This window comes from Convolutriloba macropyga, chromosome 7 (assembly GCF_964194025.1).
Source record: "Convolutriloba macropyga chromosome 7, txConMacr16.3, whole genome shotgun sequence".
Lineage (NCBI taxonomy): Eukaryota > Metazoa > Xenacoelomorpha > Acoela > Convolutidae > Convolutriloba > Convolutriloba macropyga.
This window is the reverse complement of record NC_134474.1, coordinates 62,355,404-62,370,537: the sequence shown is the minus strand read 5'-3', so window position 1 is coordinate 62,370,537 and position 15,134 is coordinate 62,355,404. Positions and strand designations below refer to the sequence as shown.

Here is a 15,134-nt window from a genome sequence, read left to right as displayed (position 1 = left end):
CCGAAAAATAGCCACCGTTGACTCGCTAATCGGGATTGAAACAGAAAAGGAAAAAAGGAGCAATTATTATTGACAAAATTTGCCTAAATTTTTAATGAGTTTCAAAAATTGTTCTAATTCAGTGCGCAGCTTCAGTTAGATTCTAAACTTATACTTACTTCAGCTTCTAAGCTGAGGGGTATCAAGCTTAATACTAATATCAGATAGCAATCGCTCTAATGTACTTTGATAACTTAATGCATTGTGACTTAATGACCGGGCTTATTGATTTATTCCGTCTCTTTTGATTTTGATGCTTTGACTTTGATAATATTCACCACATTGCGTAATTGAAGAACTAATAGTAAAAAAGAAAGAAAAATTCGCAGCCCAAATTTTTGTCTCAAGACAAAAAAAATTTAAAGTATCTCTTCAACGATTGATCCAGTTTCTCAGATCTTCTCAATTATACTCTTTTTCTCTCAGCAAACGATAGCAACATGCCAAAAATGACGGAACAAAAAAGAGACTGGCTTAAAGTTCCTGTACGCAAAAACATTGGAAGAAGAAGAAGCAGATTCAGCTTTCAACAAACGCAGCCCAGTTTTGCCTCCAGTCCTGCGAGATATTAGAGTAGTTATTGCTAGTTATAAATGATTGCTAGTTACATCTTAAGTTTCATGCCAGGTCAACAGACTGACCAAAAACATACCCCCACCCCCCCAACAGAAACCAGAAATTGAATTGAAAAATTTGGATACCAGAAATATTATCATCACTAAAATTGTTAAACTGTTTATAATTTTTTTTTACACGCAAGTAGTTATTCACGAGCAAAATACCTGTGACATGTCGGGAGCCATTACCACGTGTGCCATTGACACAGGATCAGAGCAGCCATTTAGAAGTACACGCAGTCTCAATGGTGTTGAAGAAGCCTTCTCTTTTGACCTTGCAGATGTGTCTTGGAGAGGAGGCGAATCACACATCAGATAGCACGTGATTGGCCACTTCAAGTCCTAAACCAGACCACAATTACAGTTATTGGTAACTAAATTCAACGGAAACCTGTAGTGACACAAAAGTCCCAAACCATTTTTTAACATATAGATCACGTGACTCTTGATGAAATCAAAGAAAATCTGGCACTCGCCGAGAACTGCGAAGAGGTTCAAGATCTAAATCCGAATTTCGAAGCGACTTCTGCAGAATCACGTAACACATCCTGGCTTGAAACACAGACTCGCAAGTTTGAAATCTGGCACTGTAAATAGGAAAATCTGGCATTGTAGACACTGGAACGGCAGAGGTCTGGCATTTCAAAACTTGAATGTAAGTGTTTCACTGTATCAAACTGAACTGTACAAAACTTATGTCATTGAATATCTTATGAAGATCAGAAACATGGAAACATCATATTCATAAGGAACGTTTATCAAATTATCATAATTATTATAATTTATATCGTAATTCATATCGTAATTATATCGAAATTTTTCATTCTGACACAAACAGGTAAAAATAGAAGCAAAATGCGGCGATGAAAACATTTTGCCAAACAGCAAAAAATGTAGTGAGACGTAATCCGATGACACTAAAAAAGTCTACGATGCTTATTTGAAAAAGAGTACGCACTTTCAAAAAAAATGTTCTGTTGTTCGAGGAACCGAAGACCTAAAGAAAAAATATCAGTTCTGCAAACAAATCATTATATGAATGTACATGACTATGGTCAGCTTAATTCACCGAAAAGGTCATTAATCCGAAAAAGCTCAAAAACTTTTGAGCCCGATTTAAAATTCTATCATAACACATAACCTCTTCGGTTTTAAAAAAAAACGACCATTTAAACAGATTTCTAACATGTTGAATTTGCCGATTGCATTTTGTGTACTTTTGAGATTTTTTGTTCAGCTCCGCGTCATTGAGAGGTGGGTACTTTACACTCACGCTTTCTTCTTCAGTAAATTCTGGCTGAGCAACAGATGAACCGTAGCATGCAATGGGATCTTCATGTCTACGAGCTTTTGAAGCTTCTGGCAGCTGTTTTAAGACAAACACATGCCCATCCAGTGGTAAATAGCTACATAAGCCCCGAAGAAATTCACACACTTTTTGAACCGGTGAAAAGAAATCAACTTTTGAAAACTGAAATAAGACTTAGAAAACAAAATAAAAAGTCCATTAACGTTCGAGTCAGGATCCTCTGCAAAGTTTTCGTGAAGTATGACATAAGTGTATTAAAAAATATTCTACTACTTGACAAAAAACCATTAGAAAAAACCATTAGCATAGTATTAGAGATGTGTACATGTATGAGAATCCTGAATTACTCGCTATCTTTTATCTTTTGGTAACAGAAATGCTCTCAAAATATATCAAGACTCGTAATATATATCGTAAAAATATATCAAAAAATATCAAGAACCGAGAGTAATAGTATAATGGTGGTCTTGCAAACAGATAACTTACTGATTGTAGTTTTATTCTGCCATTTGGTATCAGTTTGAGAATGAATTTATCATTATATAAGTTCTATAAGAACGCTCATCAAGTGTAGCACATTGTAAAAGGAGGGTTGTCTGTAATGAACGTTGCAGGGTCAAACGGATCGTTATCCCCAATCAGCGCAACTTTTTCGATCTTGTTAAGGATAATCAAGAAAACCCATGGAGAGAGATCAAAATAAGTGCACAGTTTTAATTTAAGATCTAATTATGAAATGTTTGCTTATTTTTTTATTTCTACGCGCCTCAAAATTAGCGTTCTGTCGAGGAGATAAATACTGATCCAAGAACCAAGTTTGTCGGGTTTTAAAATTTCGATTTTCAAATCTTTGCTTAGCTAGTAGATGCCCGGGTTGAGCTCCCAGTGAATCCCATCGAGGGATCACAGAAATTTCATAAACAGTCCAACGATGGGTCATCGATGGTTAATTACCACTTTTTCTCTGATCATAGAAAATCAATCGATGGGAAAGCTCTGATTTTTACTGGATTGTAGAAAGTCCATCGATGGAAATTGACTGGGTCATAGAAAATCCATCGATGGGACGTCATTGGATAATAGAAAATCCATCGATGTGATTTCACTGGATCATAGAAAATTCATCGAGGGATTTCACTGGGTCATAAAAAATTCATCGATGGGAAGTCACTGGATCATAGAAAATCCATCAATGTGATTTCACTAGATCATAGAAACTCTATCGATAGGATTTCACTGAGTCAAAGAAAATCCATCAAAAATCCCCCCCCCCTAGAATCATCCAAAATTTCGTCATAAAAATCACTGGGTCAAAGAAAATCCCCACCACTCCACCCCCGTACGTATTGGAAATGCTTTTTAGTGAAACATTCCTGAAAACTATATGACAGAAGTGCACTTAAGGACAAGTAACTCCACATCGTGATCCATTGATGGAAAGTTAAGTTTTATGAAATTACAAAGCCCCATCGATGAATTTAGAAGTTACTATGAAATAACAATGGTCCACCGATGAAACTGGGGGTCCAACCCGGGTGAAAAAAAATTGAAAAAATATGTAAAATTATAAAATGAGTGTGTCCAATTTATTGAACACAGCGGGATAAAAGTTTTTTTCCTGAAAAACTTTTTAAAAACTTAAAATTAGAGACGAATGACAATTTGTTGACCTTTTTTGACGCCCAAAAATTTTTAACGCCCAAAATTTAAACAATTCTAATTTAAGAAAATTTTCATACACAACAGCTAAAAAATTTCAATTTTTGTTTTATTTGTTTTCGCTTCTAATTGTTATTGTCTAAATTGACTTACGCTGACAATATTTATCCTCTTCAAATTGTTCAAAGATTGGAAAGTCTACATCATTTAGCATTTTATGAAGAGAGGACTAAATAAAAACCAATAAACCAGATGATATGATTTTGCCAAGTGTTAATTTTTACATCTTAAAAATGAGTTAGTTCTAAGTCTGGAATCTGAAAAAGAAGTACAATTTTGAAATAAAACACATCTTTGCTCCCAATTGTTATTGTTTCGATGGTGATTCAATTCCAGGTCAAGATAGCAGATATAAGAGGACAACTAAGAAAAATTTGAAAAAAAACGTTAGTTTCAAGCGCTGAACAAATACACATTCAGCACTCTTCAAACACACTTTTACACATATTCAACACACTTTTCAGAATATCTTTGGTATACACTCAACATTTCCAGAAGTTGGACAACCTACACTCATAATTGTTTCGTGCCAGTATATAATGAGTTTAAAACGTCCATCGCACTAAAATTTATCAATTGCGTTTCTCACTGTCCAGACAACCGAATTTTATAGTTAGAAAGCCAGCTGCTATGATAAAAATAGCCAGATTTTTCAGTTTGATTCCAACTCCTTTTTACTAATTTTAGATTCGAAACTGAAAAGCCAACGGAAAAGAAGCTAAATTTGTCTTTGCCCAATTTGTTACTCCACAATGTGATCCAATCCAAGGTGTGACTAGATATTGGCGGAAAATCATGTAAAAAAATAAGGCGTTTTTACTACGCTAAAATTTTGTTCAAAGTGTTGAGCGTTGATTAATACATTTTCAGCAATTGTCAACTCATTTCTCACAACAATTCAGCACATTTTTCATCTCGTCTCTGTCCAAAATTGAACACTTTGAAAGACTTGAAAACAACTGCATGCATTGCATCTCTTACATAATTTTGAACGCGATTCTACACAAGTTTCACAACCTTTCAACACATTCCTTATATAAACTCAGAACTTCGATATTTGAGTTCATTCAACAAATCTCTATTATAAACTGCATATATGTCCTATAAAATGTCCCCACTTTTCAACACATTCTTCTGGAGACAACTTCAGCACTTCAACAAAGCATATTGAACTCGTTATCAAATTCCATGACAAAATGAGTTGTATGAGTAATACTGTCAGAGTTGTTCCGTGTCAAAATATATTGTGATAAAAAGTCCACCGCAATAGAATTGGTTCATTCGTTTTCTCACCCTCTAGAATTTAGGAGGAGTTCGAAAAAGTTATTTTAATAAAAGTTAAGCAGACATGACTACTGATTAGTTATTTTTTTTTCATTCAAATTAAGGTCGGCCATAGAAAAAGCGCGGCTACTAGAAATGAGGGGTCTTCTCCCCCCCCCCCCACAGGTCAGTCGCCATAGAACGGTTAGCCCTACCCCTCTATAAAACCGTGAACAAACCACAATGCGGACTATGATTTTCTGGGGGGGGGGGGGGGGTGGGGTCTTCCTTTAAGGCGTCTAATCGAGAACAAACCTGGACAAAGTCTCCATTAGTGTCAATAGGCCAGGTGAGTGCCATTTTGGCCCAGAGTGGGTTTTCGATGCCACACTTGCGGTACTCCCCAATCCCACGGAACGACTCTTGCTTCAGTCCGAACCTAAAGTGAAAACAGGTAAACGAAAACCGGAACAAAAATATCGGCATCTATGATTCAATAACTTTAAATTTACACAAATAACTTTAACATACTTAACAAAATAAAAAATTGCCCAAATCGGAAGGATTTAAACTATTGGCGTCAAAATTATAAAACATCCATCTGTTAACCAAAGTCGTTAAATACATCATATCATTAAAAGATAGAAAGCAGATAAGAGCTTTCATTTATTCAATTAGGATCAAAGCAACAAAATAAAATATGAAATATTATGACCTCATGTATTTATATTCCTCAATTACTAGATTGGAAACTACTAAAAGCTTGTTGAAACATGAGCGTGACGAACAAATTCGTGTTTTGGTTAAAACATGGCAATTTTACTTGGAACGATTTTATTGGAACGATTTTGTCATCCGAAAAAAGAAAATAGAGATAGAAACATCAGCATTTATAAACGCAATTGTTTGGTTTATTTTTGAAAAAGTAAATTACATTTACAAGTAACAAAAATATCTGTTTAAATAATTGTACAATAATCATAATTCAAATAATTATTCGCAATTCAAATCTGCTAAAATAAATCGAAAAACCTTTCAGTAGCCGTCTCATATGAAAAGAATGTAAAAAAATAAATCTTGTCTTCTGTTGGCAACAAATACAACGATGAATAGGTAACATATCAAAATTTTAAAGTATACAAATTGTTCAACATGAGTGAGTTAACAATTCTCAGCCAGTAATTGCTTGCAACAATTGTTGGAAAACTGACCAAAACGGTTTTTTATTCTGAAAAAATACGTTTTTAATTCTTTTAAAAATTAATTAAAACAACAGTTAGAAACAATTTTGAAAACTTGGCAAATTTAAATAAAAATTCTCTACGCCGAAAAAAAACGATATCTGGAAAATTCTTTTTCAATTACATGCAAAACTTTAGGAAAAAATGAAGACATAGTTTTAAACTCTGTATTTTAAACAGATGTGAAACAATTTCAGTTGCACAAGGAAAAAACCGTACGGAACAAAGAAATAAATTTTTAAATGTCCATATTGAAAAGACTGAGAAAATAATTGAAATTAAAATGCTTGAAATTCTACCCAACCAAATTATGCATGACGGGGGAAAAGCGCATTCTGTATCCCTTTAGGAGGCATTCAAGCAGTAAACAACTATTGCTCAAAACTTCATATAAAAAATGTCTTCGTAACTCTTGAATTTACCAACATTTTCAAATCTTTAAAGTACTCAAGTACGCAACATAGATTTGATGCGCACCTGTTATTCCTGAAATTATAAACTTTTTTTATAAAAAAGAAAGCGTGCTCTTTAAATCCGTAATGAATAGCAACTAAAATATCATTCCTTAACCGACTATGACTTTTTGTGATAAAATTTTTCAAGCTCCTATGAAAACAAAAACACCAACATTGTCAGCCCATAAAATATATGTGATTAGTAAACAATCTTGCCTAAAAGGGATGCAACAAAAATTGCTGCCAATGACTAAAAAGAAAAAAAACTATTAAAAAATCGCTAAACAGATGGGCAAAAAATGGTACTTGACAACTTTATGCAAACAATTAGCTTAAAGTGGGAGCAATATTTTGATCTTTTTAAGAAAAACGTGAACTATAACAAAACAATAACAAGAAGTGTTGTAAAAACAAACTCAATCTCAGTTTGAACTTTTCTAAATACTCTCGAGATTGTCCTTTAGCGGACTGCAATATTAAACATAAGCCGAATAAAGTCGGAAAAATGGCTCCCGAACAACAAGCGGATGGAAAAACAGTTAAACACATCCGGATTCAAACCATGGACCTCCCGATCACTCAAAAAGAGCACTGCCCACTCTATCAGTCCCTGTTTGTTGCTATGCTGCAATCGTTTCTATTTTAGCATTAAGCTTTATTTCGGAGTGTAAACAATAGAGATCACTCAAACTGAAGAACAAAAAGCGTGAAAAATTCACTTGAGAAGACAAAGATTGTTCTAGAAAAAAGCGCAAAACGGTCAAACAATAAATTTGCATGAAAAAGTACCAACACGTTTACAATAATTGCTATTCACTTCGTTCAAGAACAATTAAACACAAAACAGTTTGACTGAAGTGATGACAGGAACACATAAATTGCAAGAACAGCAAATTTCCGCTGTAGAAACAAGTGACGTTTGAAGGTTTTTGGAAAAATCCGAAAAAACTTTTGAATATCAATTTTTGTAAATTGTTTTTCCGTTGTGTATTATCTCTGTTTCTCTAATAATTTGTGCATATTTTCGATCAGAACTGACAGTTTCTAGATCAAAATGTCCATGGCAATGAAATATTTCTGGGCCTATATTTTGGAGACAAAATAATTGACTGAGGATAAGAACAAATCAAAAACAGAAATGCCCCGAACATAAACTGGTGATAATGAAACAAATTTCTCTAGAACAATTCAAAAAGTAGATGTTTCAGTTGGAATTTTTAGTTTTAAAAAATAACATAGCTGGCAGATTGACGGATGAGCTGTGAAAAAAGACTTGCGTGCCGTATATATAAGTTGAAAAAGTTATCGACGCCGCGCAAAAAGCTATGTACAAAATCGGCGATAAAACGATAAATCTCGTTGAAATTCATTGCGCAGAAGCCTTTTCATTAGGAAACTTTATTACAAATATGAAACCTTTACCATTAAACCGATTCAAATTAAAATTAAGTTTCAGTTATTACACATATGAGTTCCTTAGACCTTAAACTAAATCAAAATTAACTTAAATTTTTTAAGTGCAAAGTCACTTTTATTGAGTGAGGTAAGACACTTATGATCAAATCTAATCACGAAAAACTATTGCTAAAAAGAGTGAGAAAGGACGACACGCGCGCAAAAGCCAACCGTTAGTGAGAGGAAGAAGTCATTCAGAAAATTTGACTTTTTCAGCTTTGCTGTATGAACAAATGTAAAACGAAAAAGAGTGTCAGACGACGAAACAAAAAACATAGCAGGACAAATCCTGATGTACAGTTCAAATAATTTTCATTGAATAAACAATAAACTAGACCTAGAACGGACTATGAATGGATTGGGAAAAACCACTTGAAAAATCCAATCCAAAAAATCGAAAAAAACAGTAAAAATCAAAGTGAAATTGCAGCATGTGAACAAAACACCACTGGCGAGAAAAAAATTGGTTCAACCCAAAAAGTAGGCCTAGAATGAAGTATCAATCGACTGAGAAAACATTTAGAAAAAAATTCAATCCAAAAAATTGAAAAACAGTAAAAACCAAAGTGAAATTGTCGCATGTGAACAGAAAACCACTAGTGAGAAAGCGAATTTTTGTTCACACACCGTTTTCTCACTCTACTTTAAAATTAGAGCAAAAATTAGACCAAAATCACTACTCCAATTTGACTTTAAAAATCATGAAAATGTGTGAACAGATCTTGTGAAAAGACAGCGCCCCCATACAATTCAATTTCTTTTAATTGTAAAAAACCAAGAGCCCCACAATATAGCTCCGCTCAGCTTACAGCTTCGCAGCTATAATAACGAAAAAATTTTTACCTTTAATTATCTTTGCGAACCATGGTTAATTTATCTTTCTGAATGACAGTTTTTTAAATCAAAAAGCTCAAGGCATTATTAAGAAAAATAGTTCTAATTGCATTGAATAGTAGTGTTAAAAATCTAGGTTCACTGAATAGTATCAGCAACAGACTAAGTTCACTGGGACATATTGAAATGAACCGTCAAAAAGGTCGAATTTGAGAGTTGTGTAGTTCATTGAGAATACATTACCCGTTTAGATCAAATTTTAATTAAAATTTCTAAATGAAGCGAAAGAGAACGGAACAACCTTTTTATGCCAATGCAAGACATATTTTTAAGTTAAAGCGAGATATATTTTCATGTGAATGCAAGATCAGAGAACCACGACAAACATGCTTCATTAAAATTAAAAAAAGCCAGCAGATTGTCAGAAGAGCTGCTGAAGACGCTTGCGCGCCATATAATACAGATAGAAACAGATACAGTTATAAGTGCAAGAAGTTATAGCCACTGCTCAAAAATCTTTGTAAAGAGCACCAGCGCTAAATAGAACTACTTGCTAAAATTCACTCCAGAGGAGCCTCTGTATAAGGATCCTTTCTTACACATATCAGCTCCATTGATCTTAAACTAAACCAAATTAAACTTAAGTTTTAAAGTGCAAAAGTCATTTTATTGATTGAGGTAAGTCTGATCAAAATGGATTCACAAAAATAACCTGAACACTTTTGCTCGAGAGAACGAGAAATGACGTCACGCACGCCAACTCCATTAGAGAGGGAAAATTTAACATTTTCAGCTTTACTGTGTGAACAAATGTAAAGTGCAAAAACGAAGAAAGCGTCAGACGACAAAAGCAAAATAAACATCCAAATCTTAGCTACAAGTGCAAAGAATTTTCATCGACTAATCAGAAAATTAGACACAGAGTGAACTTTGAAAGGTTTGGAAAAAAAACATGTAGAAAAAATTTGACCAAATTAAATTAAAAAAGGAGTTAAAACCGTGTCGAATTACCGGATAAGAACAAAAAACCACTTGCTGGAAAACAAAACTTTAGTCAAACATCGTTTTTGCACTCTATTTTAAAATTAGAATAAAACATTTATGTTGAGACTAAAATCATCATTTCAATTTAACTTCACAACTCATGAAAATCTCAGAACACATCATATAGAAACATAATCTGAGGAATGCCAGAAAGCACACAAAGTTGACTTCGGCGGAAGCACTAGTTTTCTAATTAACTATCTTTAGGCCAACACATAAAAGCAGAGAACATAGCAAAAGAAAAATTCGCCAAGAAGTAAAAACTGATCTAAAAACAGAAAAATTTGATCAATTTTTCAGATGGCACACTTACACAAGCCGACTTAAAAATTGGTTTAGAGTAATTGCGACTAAAAAAGAGCGCAAAAATAGTAGGCGCGCCATAATAAGCTGGGAAACATCTTTAATTTCCCAATTTTTTGTCAAATTTTTAAGAAAAAAACTCTTTTCCTATCCTTTCAGACGGCATGGAAAAATTTAAAACCAGAAGGAAACAGCTCGAAAAAGCCGCACATGAACAAACAATTCTCGCTCGCTTAGCCTGCAAGCTTATAAAAATACAGAAAACCAAAACTCTTCTTTGAGTCGTAAAAAAGGGTGCCCGAATAGAATTCAAGTTCTTTTAATTGTAAAAAAAACAGCAACACCGCATTATAGGTACGCTCAGCTTACAGCTTCGCGGCTATAATGACTATTTTTAAAATGAAAGTATTGATTGAACCCATATGTTATTTGTAGGATCATTAATGGCCATGGAAAAACGATAAATTTTTCAGGCATTTTAGTTAAACAAAAGTTTTGAAGAAGTCCAGCAACCAATAGTTGTTTTGGCTTCTATTCAGATGTTAGGAAGAAATCAAATTGACCTGAGCGAAATTGTATTACATTTTTTGACGGTTAGAAAGTGCAAGAAAACTAAATTCTGTTAAAACAAATTTCGCCTGAATTTCTTAGAAACAAAAACTTACAACTGTTCCATGACAACTTCTCCCGTTTCCGGAAGCTAGGGATTTAGAAACAGTTCACTTTCTAAATATAACCTTTCATCAAATTTCACTTAAAAGAGCTATTTAAGAAGCCGATTAGTTGAGCATTAGGTTACAACGATGTTGTTTGTGAATTACCTCTGGTAAGTTGCGAGGGGGGAGGTAGGAGGGAATCTCTTTCTGAGAAAAAGACCATTTAGCCCACATGACTCATCCACTCCCTTGCCTCCCATTGGTCCATAACTGTCTCCAACACAATGCACGTATGTCAGAACCAGTTCACTGCCAGATGACTACAGCAAACATGGAAAAAGATGAGGAGGGCTTATGGGTTTACTGTTGAGTTTGCGGATTTTAACCCAATCTGTTCTATTGCAACTCACAACGCAAATTAACAGCTTTGAGAACCTTGCATATCGACTCATGAAATATAATCATTACAACACAAAAATAGAACGAAAAACTAAAAACGACACTGAACGAAATACTTAGATATAATTTTTCTTAGATTATTCACGCGTGTGCATAAGCAAGAACAACTGAATTGAAAAATCCAGGGTTTTTTATACGGAAATTTTGTACCCATTTCACCCTTTTTGTAACCATAGCATCACCCATGAATTGTTTTTTACACTGATGATGCAAAAGCGAAGAAATAATGACTCTGAAATGATATCTTCTCAATGAAATCACTCACCCGACAGGATATTGTTCCTCTTTCATCTAGAATGAAGTTCTGCGATGCTCTATTCTCACTAAAACATATCATCGATTGCAGTTTTTCAGTTGCATATCATAAAGCTGCAACATATGCCACAATAGAACTTTAAAGAGCACGTGCGCGGGGCGTAAAGGTTCTATGCCAACTAAACCTATTAAACGAGGGAGGGGGTTGGTGTGGGGGCGAATATGCTTTTTTGCGCTATAACCGTACACAATAAGCAAGAATTGTTCAATTTTTGCATGATATATAGTTACATAAAATAAACTTATATACTTTTTGATACTAACTTTTTCGCGACAGTGACTTTGCGCAGTAGTGTTTGCTTTTCTTGTATGAATGGGGACGGAAGAGTGACGTCATCAGAGACAGTCAGACACAGTTTGTCACCTGTCTTTGCCAAGATCTGACCACTCTATAGAAAATAGGAAAGCCATTTACCCACCAAGAATTAGGAAGGATGACTTCCCAGGTTAAATGTAACCTCAACTAACCAAATATTACCGGATCACAAGAATATCGATAATTTGGCATGATTGCCTTCATAGGGTAATTATTGAAGAACGAATGCAAGTCAAAGGAACGAAGAAGTTTGTTAGGGGGCATTGTTAGGGGGAATTAAGCAGGAGGAATTACTGTGAAAATGCACCAGTGCTCGATTTGATCCAGCATCTCTTAACTGAATGCCTAGTGTGCTAACTAACCATTGCACCAACTGGTCTTAAGTTCTCAAACTTGGGCATCTCTAATAACTTATTCTTACGTTCTTTCTTGTTATTCAAGGCTTCATTTCTCTAGCAAATTAAGCGACATGAACAGAAAATCACTCACTCTTTTTTCAGCTCTCTAGCAATTTGACTTTTTCACGCTTTTCATTTCCTGTTTCCGATAAAATTACCGATCAAAAAACGAGTCAAAAAGACAGCACCACAATACAATTCAGATCTTTCCAGTTGTAAAAAAACAGATCTTCGTGTGAAAGAATAGAACACTTTCGATAAAACGATTTTGTTATACACCGTTTTCTAATTCTACAGTAAAAAATAGAAAAAAAAATCACGCCAGAAAACTTATCATTTTTGCACGCCACTGTTTCTGTGCTATCAAAATCGAGCTCAGAAATCATTCAAAATGGTGAAAAAATATTAAAAAAACAACGCTCCAATTTGATTGTTTATTTTCCACTATATAGCTACGTTCAATCTACAGCTTCGCAGCTATTGAAATTGTTAAAAAATACAATTGCCTTAGCACACAATGTGAATCAGTACAGCTGCTTCCCGATATCGGGTTAAAAGTTCGAACTCAAAACTGATAATTAGGCAGGCAAAAGTGAAAACCTATCTATTCAAACACACTAACATCGTAATTCTATCATGCATGCAGGCGGAGATATTATCAAAAAATTGTTGCAAAACTACACACCTCAGTACAATATTTGACTTAAGGCTTATTTTCTGTCATGTTACTTCTGCGACCGAAAAATTGTTTCTTGTTGCTCGTCAGATGTCAATAATGCATGAGTCGGCTGAGAGCAATTACTTTAGATTTAACCATTTAACATCTGGTGTCAATTGTTCGTCTAAAGAATGTCATAGATAAAATTTTTCTGATTATTTTCATTACAAAGGTTGCCGAATAAGTTGCTTACTCAGTATACGAGTAGTTCATTTAGAAAAGGGTTTTGAACTGCAGACGCAACACAAAGTTATCGCAACAGTTCTTTTTAGGCAAATTCTTAAATTTTCATTAATCAATTTGCTATAGAGAATTAAACCTGAATGTTATCATTTACTTAGCCTTTTCTGCTTTTGAAGGCAGCTAAGAAAAACGTTTCGTTTTGGATGCATAAAATATCGGATCCCAAGATAATGTCGCTATGAAATAAAAAAGAATGTTATACTTTTTCGTTTTTCCCAATTGCCTCATTCTACACTATCAACAGAAATGTTCAGAACGGATGTTTACCTTCGTGAGTATCCATGTCTGGCTGATACTGGCCTTGTTCGTCCCGGGAAGTTTAGAGGCAATCACCACTTCCCCTGGGTCAGAGTTGAGGCCAAAGTTGTTCTCATTCAAGTTCATCTACACCACTCGCGCTGAACAAACATCTGGTTTCAAAAAAGCATCAAATAATGTACAGAGCAGAACGAATCCTCATAAAATCAAAAACCAACAGAATCAAAAGAATAAAACTCAGACTGAAGTATATAATTTTCATGATATGTATATTTGGTCATGGAAACTTATTTTTGCTACAAAAAGGGAATTAATAAAAAATAAGTTATGCTCAAATTAACTTTATTAATAGATTGACAGCCATACAATACGGTCATAACCCCTCATCTTACAATATGCAAATTATTTGAACCAACAAGCGTACAGTAATGATTCAGTTCGTATTACCTTCCCATGCGAACCAAGTTTTGGTTTTCATATACATGATTGAATAAACTTATGATCATTTTTGCACGTAGTCGTTTGCGTAGTCTGTAAAGAGAAGGGATAACTATATGCCATCATAATGGTAAAAAAGACTAAAACATAGCTGGCAGATTGCCCGATAATAGCCGCGATAGCTTTGTAGATCTACACTCTAAAAACGGTTAAAAAAAGATCGAAAACGAAAACTTTTTCGTCTTTTTATTAATTGCCGAGATGTTAAATCTCAAATAACCTTCAAAACAGTGACACGCACTCAGTTGACCTTGTCTCCTAAAAAGGAAGTAAAGTCATTTTGATAGTGAGGAAAATCAATTTTGAGAGTGATTAAGTCACGTGTGACAAGAAACTGAATCACGCAAATGAACAAAAACACTCACCACTAAGAGTGAACAATGACGTCGCCCAGGCAATTTAGTCAAAAATGCATATAAAAGAATAAACAAAAAGAAGATTTGGGATCCAAACATCATATGGTCGTAAGGGGGTGAGGGGGATCTGGTAGGTAAGAGGAGAGATGTAAGCTGGAGATAAGGCAGGCGGAAGGAGGCAAATACGGGATATGGTAAGGTAGACGAGGGTGGGTCTGAAGCTGCGGGGTTAGGTGTCGGGGGTAAGTAGGCAGGTGGTGTGGTATTTTTAGGTTAAATAGGACTATTATGAAACTATTATCAAAATGACCTTTCGACTTTGAGCACAACTAGCGGTACCAAATTACTAAATATTAAAAGATACGATACACTTTAAGTCCATTTTTTGAAATTAGAGACCAACCTTCTAAATCTGAAATTAATGTCCATAAAAAAGAAGGCAATGTTCAAGTCATGAACAACATTTTGTCAGCTAAAAACAATCTGTAATACCAATATCCTTCTTGGAGTCGTAAAAACAAAGAGGTGTCTAAAAATAGCTATCACTTTGCGGACACTAACAAACTTAGTTGAATATTTTTGAAAAGGGAAACCCAAAGCAAAAAAATGCCATTTTTTGATATTTTGGCTCCATTTTG

At 34.5% G+C, this 15,134-nt stretch overlaps 2 protein-coding genes across 4 annotated transcripts in view; one reads left to right on the top strand and one right to left on the bottom strand.

Annotated features, from left to right (window-relative positions):
- Positions 1-15,134, top strand: part of LOC142343227 (septin-2-like) — a 332,083-nt gene that overhangs the window by 124,210 nt on the left and 192,739 nt on the right. The gene's annotated exons all lie outside the window — the stretch shown is intronic.
- LOC142343229 (uncharacterized) overlaps positions 1-15,134 on the bottom strand; it is a 344,179-nt gene that overhangs the window by 251,816 nt on the left and 77,229 nt on the right. Inside the window, exons 17-18 of the mRNA XM_075395002.1 lie at positions 5,263-5,386; positions 822-998 (exon numbers count right to left, since the gene is read on the bottom strand). Coding sequence (XP_075251117.1) covers positions 822-998; positions 5,263-5,386 — 301 coding nt within the window. The remainder of the gene's footprint in view (positions 1-821; positions 999-5,262; positions 5,387-15,134) is intronic.